The sequence below is a fragment of the Pseudorca crassidens genome, chromosome 4, assembly GCF_039906515.1.
Source record: "Pseudorca crassidens isolate mPseCra1 chromosome 4, mPseCra1.hap1, whole genome shotgun sequence".
NCBI classification, from domain to species: Eukaryota; Metazoa; Chordata; class Mammalia; order Artiodactyla; family Delphinidae; genus Pseudorca; species Pseudorca crassidens.
The window spans coordinates 71,811,395-71,822,083 of NC_090299.1; the positions used below are offsets into that span (position 1 = coordinate 71,811,395).

At 41.1% G+C, this 10,689-nt stretch overlaps 1 protein-coding gene across 3 annotated transcripts in view; it reads left to right on the forward strand.

Moving 5' to 3' along the window:
* The window catches only part of SPATA18 (spermatogenesis associated 18), a 34,409-nt gene extending 26,610 nt beyond the window's left edge, over window positions 1–7,799 (forward strand). For 2 of the 3 annotated variants that reach the window (XR_010943000.1, XR_010943002.1), the window contains one exon: window positions 2,794–2,840. Coding sequence is in view for 1 of the 3 variants with exons in the window: in XM_067735948.1 (XP_067592049.1) it covers window positions 2,794–2,839; window positions 3,139–3,146 (54 nt within the window). In the remaining 2 variants the exon portion in view is untranslated. Of the gene's footprint in view, window positions 1–2,793; window positions 2,841–3,138 lie in introns of those variants that run through there. The other variant, XM_067735948.1, reaches the window with a different exon arrangement.
* The last annotated feature ends 2,890 nt before the right edge of the window (window positions 7,800–10,689 follow it).

Here is a 10,689-nt window from a genome sequence, read left to right on the forward strand (position 1 = left end):
TTATGGTTGACGGGTTTTTTTGTCCACAGTCACCTATAAAAGAGGCGAGGATAAGTTTGTAGGTAGAAAGAGAACCTACTACAATCACCCCAGATGGATTTTTATACTACCTTGGCTAAGGAATTTATCAGTCTAGAAAGAAGGAAGTAGAAGTAGTTTTTTTCCATTAGTTGAAAGAATAATAGACTTTAGTTATTTCGTGTTTTATTTTTATCTTTCAATGAAAATGGGCTATTAGCTATGAGTGTCCTGAGCAGAGACTAGGACATCTTAGTCAACTGATCTCTGCACACATCAGTCTCTGGTATCTCTAGAACTTCTTGTATGAGTTTGGAGAAATTGCTCAAATGGTCTGGATTTTAATACTGTATAAAGGGCATTGCAGGTCTTAATTTTCCTCCAAACTTCAAAGTAGGAAGAATTAAGATTAGTCTCTGTGTATTCATTCTTAGGATTACTAACACATATATCAAAGAAAAAAATAACAGCAAAAACATCTCTGAAAACTGTGGTTATAATATCCCTAAAAACTAACATTATTATGATTCACCACTGTTCATTCATTCAACACATAATATTTAGTCAATGCCTTTTGAATAGAGATCTAGACCAAGACATGTTAAGATACCAGATAGGCTAACAATTTGCTGCTCCTCCAAATAAAAATTCTTTAAATATTTGTTCAAACTTGTTTTAGGGAGAGTGGTAGAGAAGGCAACTTCTCTGAAATTATCTCTAGCGATGCAACTCTAGCCCTAGACTTCTAAACCCCTCTCAACAAAACATTATGTTTGATAACATTCTTTTTTTTTTTTATATAAATTTATTTATTTTTGGCTGCATTGTGTCTTCGTTGCTGCATGCGGGCTTTCTCTAGTTGGGACAAGCAGGGGCTACTCTTCGTTGCAGTGCACAGGCTTCTCATTGCAGTGGCTTCCCTTGTTGTGGAGCACGGGCTCTAGGCATGCGGGCTTCAGTAGTTGTAGCACACGGGCTCAGTAGTTGTGGCTCATGGACTCTAGAGTGCAGGCTCAGTAGTTGTAGCACACGGGCTTAGTTGCTCTGTAGCATGTGGGATCTTCCTGGACCAGGGCTCGAACCCGTGTCCCCTGCATTGGCAGGCGGATTCTTAACCACTGTGCCACCAGGGAAGCCCTGATAACGTTCTTATCAAACATTTTTTCCGTTATCGGATGGATGCTAGTGTGTATGTGTGTGTGGGCGATACAGAAATGACTAAAACATGGTTTCCTCCCTGAATGTGTTTCAATATAGGAAGATCAGTATGATTTCAACAAAGTAACTGAATGTTACAGCTGTCGGAGGAGGTAGAGATTCCCTCTGGCTTTAGTTCACGGTGGAGTTGTTATGTGATCTGGCAGAATTTTTGTGGGCTGGGAAACTGGGGACGACTATCCCCATGAAAGAAATGGCCTGAGAATGGAAAGCCATGTGTCAGACACAGTTCTTTAGCTCTTGCTGATTTTAATATAACTTAATTATCCTTATTGCCAAATAGGTATTCACAGTAGGAAAAAGCGAAAGGACAGTACATTTAATGGGCTGATAAATGAAAAAGACATATTATGAGTTTTATCCTGGAAGAATCACAATGCTCATTCTAAGAGGAAGTGTTCTGTCAGAAGAAAGAGCCATATTAGACACCTGTGGCACTCACAGCCCTGGCAAGTTTTAACTCTGGACCATCACTGGAAAGCTTAGCAATGGGCAATGTCCCTCTGGAATAAGTACCTGTATATGTCTGAACCCATCCTCTCTTTTTCCTACTTAGTGCCCAGGGAGAGCAAACTTAAGCTTTTGATAGACTAAAGTAGATGCTCAAAGGTGAAGCTGCTGCCCAAATCCTGTCCCTTTCCAGCATTATCTCTTTACGACGAGCCCGGTACAAACTTTTTTTTTTTTTTTTCCGGTACGCGGGCCTCTCACTGTTGTGGCCTCTCCCGTTGCGGAGCACAGGCTCCGGACGCGCAGACTCAGTGGCCATGGCTCACGGTCCTAGCCGCTCCGCGGCACGCGGGATCCTCCCGGACCGGGGCACGAACCCGTGTCCCCTGCATCGGCAGGCGGACTCTCAACCACTGCGCCACCAGGGAAGCCCCCGGTACAAACATTTTTGGTTAATCTGGTTGACTTGTTTGAGACCTCATATCCAGAACAGCTTCCATCTTTGTTAATGTCTATTTATCTAAAGTGCTTGAGAGCTCACAGCAAGAATGATAATTGTGGTCAGTTATTTCCGAGCCATCGCAGGCTTGTAGGTATGGGTGTAGGTTTTCCTCAGTGAAAGCAAAGGTGAGATTTGAAAAATGGCTCTTTTCTGGCTTCCCAGTGACCCTCCTTAATAGGACAGCATTTTGGACACATGACATAATTCATATAAAGGATGTGCCAGAGAGTATTGGATCATTTTAGCTTTAATTAATAATAATAATAAGTATTTTCTGGAAAGCATAGACTTCAGTATGGCCAGTGAGCATCCAGTCTCAAAGTGTTTAGAAACCACTAAAAACAACCACAGCAACGAAAACCAATAAACAACTAGGCCACGGAGCTCAGCTTTTAGTTAATAATATAATTTAAGCTAAGTTGAGTGTCCATTTACTTCAGGAAGTATAAAAGGAATCACAGCGCTCAGCCTTAGGGGGAAACCATCATAGTTCTAAGCTGCTTCAGATAAACTCTTTAGCTGGTTTTAGGAAAAAAACATCAAAAGGATTCTTTCTTTGAGCTCCATCTACTGTGTAATTCGCACTACACTTTTATATTTTCCAGATATCTCGAAGCCGGAGTCCTTCTCCAATAAGGTGTGGATTGCCAAGTAAGTCGGATGGTCTAGATGGAACAAAGTTTCTGCTTTTTATTGTTGCTTTTAGAGCTCAGCATCGTGCAGCAAAGTGAATATTTTGCTCCTTGGAGAACATTTCTCACCTCCACTTCACACCTTTTATTTCTGGGCCTTCTCGCGGATGGTACCACAGCAGGTGCCGTGGGTGACACCGGAAAAGGCTCTCATGGAGAGATTTGATTGATGTAAACTTAGATTAACCATCCACCTTTCTTTTAGGTCTTCCCAAAAGAAATGGACCATAATAATGAACCGTTTACTTTTCTCCCTAGGGTTTTAAAACCACCAGCCATGTTCTTCTGCCCAGGATGTCTGCAATGGCCAACTTACCCAGTGCCTCCACCTGCCTGCTGTCTGCCTCAGACCTCACTAAAATAATGTGAAAAGGCAATTCTGTGTATCACTTCACACAGAGAGTTAAATGTTTTGGCTTAGCGCATTTGTACAGATATATAGCATTTTATTTTATTTTATAGATACAGATTCCATTAATTTGATAAAAAACAATTGCCTAGGGCTTCCCTGGTGGCACAGTGGTTGAGAGTCCTCCTGCTGATGCGGGGGACACGGGTTTGTGCCCCGGTCCGGGAGGATCCCACATGCCGCGGAGCGGCTGGGCCCGTGAACCATGGCCGCTGGGCCTATGCGTCCGGAGCCTGTGCTCCGCAATGGGAGAGGCCACAACAGTGAGAGGCCCACGTACAGCAAAAAACAAAAAAACAACAAAAAAACACAATTGCCTAGGTATTTAGGATCATATTCATTTGAAGCAAAGTCCATTACACAGGTTCAGGATTCTCATCCTGAAATACGAGGCTCTTTTATGGCAACTACAAGAACTGAAGTGGAAAATCTTTACCGTGCTGAGTCCAAAAGACAAGAAGAGTCATTTCATTTTATAAACTGATCATAAATATTATAATTGCTGGTTTTAGCTTTAACTGGAAAACAATCTGGGGTGTTTTAATTTTCTTTGGGGGTTTGGAAGACAACCCTAGTCTCAGGTTGGGGAACTTATAGCATAGCAGTGACTTCAGGCTAAAGGTAGGTGATGATGATTTAGGAGAATATAGTTCATTGGCCTGCTTCTCTTTTCTTACTGTGAAGTGCCCAGTGTGGCTGAGTTGAGCACTGTTTGTTGAAGCTACTTACTTGAGAGGATTCTCTTGCTTCATAAATGCTGAGCTGTGATTTGGATAGAAGCCAGTTTGGAGATAAATGTTAATTACCTTGTGTTTATCTCCCGGGAATATTTCGGGCAGTTTTAATGTACATGTGAAACATAAAAGCTTCCTGGGACACACCCTTTACCTATTCCACCTGGTTGTTTACAAACTCAGACCGCGTAAGAACTCCATCTGACTAAAAACACTTAAACTCAAGGCTAGAAGCTAAGGGTACCATTTATGGATTTTAAATTGAATGTCTATCCCTTGATTTCTTCACTGTGAAGTACTGTTGAAAAAGTTCACATTCAAGATTATAATGGAATGTTGCTTTCTCAAGATGAATACTGTTCTTTCTGTTTTTGGTTTTTTTTAAAAATTCTTTTCACTTTAATGCTGGTTTTAAACACAAGCTTTGCAAATGACAGCTTTTGCTGTGTGCCTTTTAGAGAGAAGCGCTGAACTGGTCACAGCTCAGTTTGTGTAATTTCAGCACCAGGACCAGCACCTGGGGCTTTTTAGGTGAAAACAAACAAACCAAAAACCCCACAAAAAAAACAAAAAAAGTCTTCTCTAAAGCATCTTGCCTCTTGTGCTGGGACACAGGGACGGGGAGAGACCTCCCCAGTCTCCACCCTTTGGGTCTAATGGTCACCAACGCATTCTGACGCGTGAACTTAATTCTCCCTCTGCGTTTATGTAATCATCACTTTGAGGCAGGGCCGCGTGCTGGAAGGAGAACCCAGTGCCCAGGTAACTCCAGTTCTGACTTGGTCAAGAGCTTGCTTGGTGGCCTTAAGCAAGTTACTGCATCTCTCTGAGCCTCAGTTTCACTGCATAGCGAGGGTGGATGGGACCAGTGGTTCTCTCAACCCTCCCGGACTCACGCCCTCTTTCATAACAAATATTTTATTTTGGCTATTCTGAAATGATGTTCAAAGTTAATATGATTTATAGGCATATATACTTTTAAACAACGAATATAGTACTTGAACTGTAATATAAATAGGAAAAAAGGAAAGCAGTTTTTAATAAAATAGAATGTATTTCACCAAAAAAGCTTGGGTATGACTATCCCGGAAGATAAAGTCATCAGACGCTTACGCCTTTATGTAGAATTACTAGCTACAAGTGCAGATCAATGTGCGTTGTACTGGCAGTATCATAAACACTAATGTCATGGGTTTTCTGAAATGGTGAAAAACTCTTGGTAAAGTTTTGAACAAAAACTTACAGCTGTGCCTTAATTTACATAGTAAATGCATTCCTGGAGAAGCTGGTGTATATTAAAACCATGGAATGTGTTATATGTTAAAAGGTCTTTTCTAAAATCTCACTAAATAATGAGAATGCCTACATATCAGAATTTTTTAGGAGTGAAATATGGGAATGCATCTGATTGGGAAAAAGGTCACATGTACTCCGTTTATTTGCTTTGTACCCTGTCTGGCCACTTGCCATTTCTCAAGTCTCTGATTTGATCCGTAATTGCACGGGACATGGCAGTTAGTCTAGACTAATTCTTGGAAAGGATCCACAAAACCAAGGGAGGCTGACCTCTACTCATTTCGTCAGGGTGTACACCTTAACCTTGGTGACTTTGACAAGTGATAAACTCTTTGTAACCTGGATACATGTTAGTTTTTGTATTATCAGTTTAACATCTAATCATGAAGTCAAGAAAAAAAGTGCTTCTGTACTTGTAGGTTCTTTGCAATGAACTGCTTTCCTTGCAGATTCCCTTCACCCATCTCCATTTTCTGAGGTCTGAACCAGGGCCACAAATTCCCTCAATAAATATCAATGGTGCCTCTGCTCTGGGGTTGACTCCATGATGCTGTGATTCCGTGCTGCAGCTTAATTATCAGATTCAGGTTATTTTATTCACAATTCATTGTCTTCATATTCAAGACACTCTCTGAGGAGTTCTATACTGTTTTTATGTACATTATTTCAGTTTCTCCGCACGAGAAATCCAGGTTGTCTTCAGTGTAAAATAGGTTAGGAACCTGTTCCTCCAATACACCATGTGGTCTTCTTCCAAGCCTTTTTATTTCAGAATAATATTCTCTCCTGTTTTCTTTTGTTCCTCCATGGCCTATAGCATCAGTTCTTTTGTTTATTGGTTTGTTCCTTCATTCATTCATTCATACATTCACAAGTTCAATGAGCACTTCCTGTGTGCTAGACATTCATTCATTCATTCATACATTCACAAGTTCATTGAGCACCTCCCGTGTGATAGATACAGTATGTACTGCTAGGGATGTGGTGATGGACACGGTTCGGGCTCTCCTGGAGCTTAATGTCATGTCCAGTTGCATTCCTTTGTGTTTTTCCTGTCATAGAGAGCATATATGATGGAAGAAAGAAAAAAAAAATACAGCCAGTAAGGCAAATTTAAAAGAGAGAGTGCCACATATCAATTGAAGAATTAATTTGGGGGGCAAATACCTATATATAAGAAAGTTATGCAAGACAATGGGAGAAATATGGTGAACTTCACAAAAGAATGTAACTCAGTTATGTCATCCACAGGTGAATTACTCAGTCTTTTTACAAGTATCTACTGAAACTGTAATCCTAAGATCATCATCAACCATAAAATGAGTGTGGGGGGAGGGGCCCAGAGATCCAGCTAATACTTCCAATTACCGCAGCTGTGTCCTCCACCTGCCATATTCCTAAGAAATGGCAAGTTGCAGAGCATTATAATTCACTTTTAGGCACCTGCAAATCCTTCACAAGGCAGATTGCTGCCAATAGTGTTCTATAAAGTTTGGGTTGAATGGAAGACTTCTTAGTAGTATGACTTTGAATAATATCATACCTATAGTTAAGGGTAATGTGTTATGGAGATTTTAAGAAGCTAGCATTCCAAACTGCATTAGGTCATTGAAATGTGAGCCCAGGAACCATACGGGTAAGTGACATTCCGCATATGCCATTTAAATACGAAAACGGTGAAGGCTGTTGGCCTTAATACATTGAGTGAATAGGGGCATCGAAAATGAAGCAGGAACTAATTTTCTTTCAAATGCAGTGTGATGCGATAATTTCACGCTTAAAAAATTGACCCCCATGGGCTTCCCTGGTGGCGCGGTGGTTGAGAGTCCGCCTGCCGATGCAGGGGACATGGGTTCGTGCCCCGGTCCGGGAAGATCCCACATGCCGCGGAGCGACTGGGCCCGTGAGCCATGGCCGCTGAGCCTGCGCGTCCGGTGCCTGTGCTCCGCAACGGGAGAGGCCACAACAGTGAGAGGCCCACGTACTGCAAAAAAATAAAAAATAAAAAAATAAAAATTGCCCCCTAGGTGCCAGCATGAACATCATACTTTCCATAGTATTACTGGCAATTAGTGTATCAAAACCAGGCAGCCAACAAACACATGGAAGGATGCTCAACATCACTAATCATTAGAGAAATGAAAATCAAAACTACAATTAGATATCACCTCACACCCGTCAGAATGGCCATCATCAAAAAAATCTACAAACAATAAATGCTGGAGAGGACGTGGAGAAAAGGGAACCCTCTTGCACTGTTGGTGGGAATGTAAATGGATACAGCCACTATGGAAAATGGTATGGAGGTTCCTTAAAAAACTAAAAATAGAACTACCATATGACTCAGAAATCCCACTATTGGGCATATACCCTGAGAAAACCATAATTCAAAAAGAGTCATGTACCAAAATGTTCCTTGCAGCACTATTTACAATAGCCAGGACATGGAAGCAACCTAAGTGTCCATCGACAGATGAATGGATAAAGAAGATGTGGCACATATATACAATGGAATATTACTCAGCCATAAGAAGAAACGAAATTGAATTATTCGTAGTGAGGTGGATGGACTGAGAGTCTGTCAAACAGAGTGAAGTAAGTCAGTAAGAGAGAGACAAATACCATATGCTAACACATATATATGGATCTAAAAAAAAAAGGTTCTGAAGAACTTAGGGGCAGGACAAGAATAAAGACGCAGACGTAGAGAATGGACTTGAGGATACGGGGAGGGGGAAGGGTAAGCTGGGACGAAGTGAGAGAGTGGCATGGACATATATACACTACCATATTTAAAATAGATAGCTAGTGGGAAGCAGCCACATAGCACAGGGAGATCAGCTCGGTGCTTTGTGTCCATCTAGAGGGGTGGGATAGGGAGGGTGGGAGGGAGACACAGGAGGGTGGGGATATGGGGATATGTGTATACGTATATCGGATTCACTTTGTTATAAAGCAGAAACTAACACACCATTGTAATGCAATTATACTCCAATAAAGATGTAAAAAAACCCAAAAAACAACAAAAAAAAACCAGGCAAGAACTCTATTTGCTATTGGGTGAGCAACAAAAAATATGATAAATGGGCATGTTATAGCTTTATTTCAATATAGTTTAAGCCATAATTTTAGGATACAACCAAAATAATGTCTTGAAATGTGATGTGAAATATATTTTGGAAAAGGTAGTAATCGGATAATTGTCAGAAGTTCTTGAACACCATTTGATGAATCGGACCCTTTCACAATTGATTTCTGGTGTTGGGATGCTGGGCAGATGTGGCATTATACACCCCTCCTACTTGCTTCTATCTTAGACCAGGGAACAAAGTTCAGAGCTGTGTCTTCAGAATAACAGACTTTAGGACTGGCCTGGCTCTGTGGGTCACAAAGTTGAAGTGAGAATGGAAACAGTTATTCGTTCATTCATCATTGATTCATTTAGGAAGCATTTGTCTATGCTTTTTTTTTAAAAATTTATTTATTTTTGGCTGCATTGGGTCTCCGTTGCTGAGTGTGGGCTTTCGCTAGTTGCAGTGAGCGGGGGTTACTCTTTGCTGTGCGTGGGCTTCTCTTTGCGGTGGCTTCTCTGGTTGCAGAGCATGGGCTCTAAGCGTGTGGGCTTCAGTAGTTGTGCTTAGTTGCTCCATGGCACATGGGATCTTCCCAGACTAGGGACTGAACCCATGTCCCCAGCATTGGCAAGTGGATTCTTAACCACTGCGCCACCAGGGAAGTCCCTTGATGCGTGTTAAATGATGTTCTAGTCATGGTGTTAGGAGGTTTTGGAGTCTTTTTAGGAAGTCATATGGATGGAGAGGGAGATGAAGGACTATTAGGTCCTTTAGCATGTGATTAGGGTTGGCAGGATATATAATGGAATTTTACCCTTTGAATGGGATGGTCAAGGGCATGAAAACCAAGTTACACCTATTACACTCTTGTGTTTGGCACCAGTAGAGTTTTACTAGGCAGGAATCTGTGTTTCCAGAAGGCGACTTCATCTTAGAAATGGTTGCTTTAGACTGGATATTTGTGTCCCCGCAAAATCCATATGTTGAAACCTAAACCCCAATGTGATGGTGTTTGGAGATGGGGGCTTTGGGAGGTGATTAGGTCATGAGGGTGGAGCCTTCATGAATGTGATTAGTGCCTTTATAAAAGAGACCCCCTCGAGCTCCCTCAGCCCTTCTGCCATGTAAGGACACAGCAAGAAGATGACCGTCTATGAACCCAAAAGCGGGTTCTCACCAGACATTGGAGCTGCTGACACCTTGATTTTGGACAACCCAGCCTCCAGAACTGTGAGAAATAAATGTTGAGTAAGCTCCCACTCTATGCTATTTTTGTTATGGCAGCCCGAACAGACTAAGATAATGGTTATCTTTATCTAAGACCCGTTTGTATCCATTCTATCCTGTTGTTTATGACAACTCTCTGCTGCATATCACTGGCCTGGATGTGACGTCACTGATTTCTGACCTTTCTTGGTTTGATTTGAAATTGCCTAACTGAAAATAAAAAGGGTTGGGGGTGGAGGGAGGAAAAATAAAAGAAAAATTTTCAGGTTTTCTTTCATTGGAAAAATAAATTTCTTCTGATGTTAAGAAGAGTGATGGCATCATTTAATACATATGCTTCATACTGATAATTTGACAGAAAGCTTAAGATGTTTCTCAGAATAGCCTTTGCAGAATACAAGTAACTAGTACTTAATCCAACATTTTTTATGTGCCAGATGTTGTGCTAAGCATTTTTAAACCCATTTTACAGATGGAGAAGCTAAGGTTAAGTTATTAAGTAACCTGACCCAGGTCACGAAGTACGTAAATATTGGAGCAAAAGTTCAACCCAGGTTTTCTGATGTTGAGCCCCACCCTCTTCTCCCTCATTCTACAGAATGTTAATAAGATGTGAACTGAAAAAATGTGTCCTGTGGCCAACTAAGTTTGGAAAATAACGTGTTAAATGTGATTCGAACAAATCTCTATAGGACTTCAGAGCCTTTAATCTACTGTTTGTGGGGAACTTCAAGGAGAATGTCATGTGCAGACTCTCCAAATTTATTTTGCCATGGAAACCTTTTTTTTCATGGAATTCTTGAAGAAGTACGGTTCTAGAAGACCTGTTTCAGGAAATTCTTCCTAAGACCTATTGGTTTTCTAGAATTACAGATGCTGTTCACCACTGGGAGTTAGATTTTATGAACTTTTACAAGTGAACGAAGAATTCTGACTCTGATAAACAGACTTTTCACTCAAAACTCATTATGGAATAAAAGGCTCAAAATGGAAATCTCTTATTTATCCCTATTCTTTATACTTCTGCTTATCTTTCCCTTTTGCCTTATTTGCTTCACCCTTCTATCAA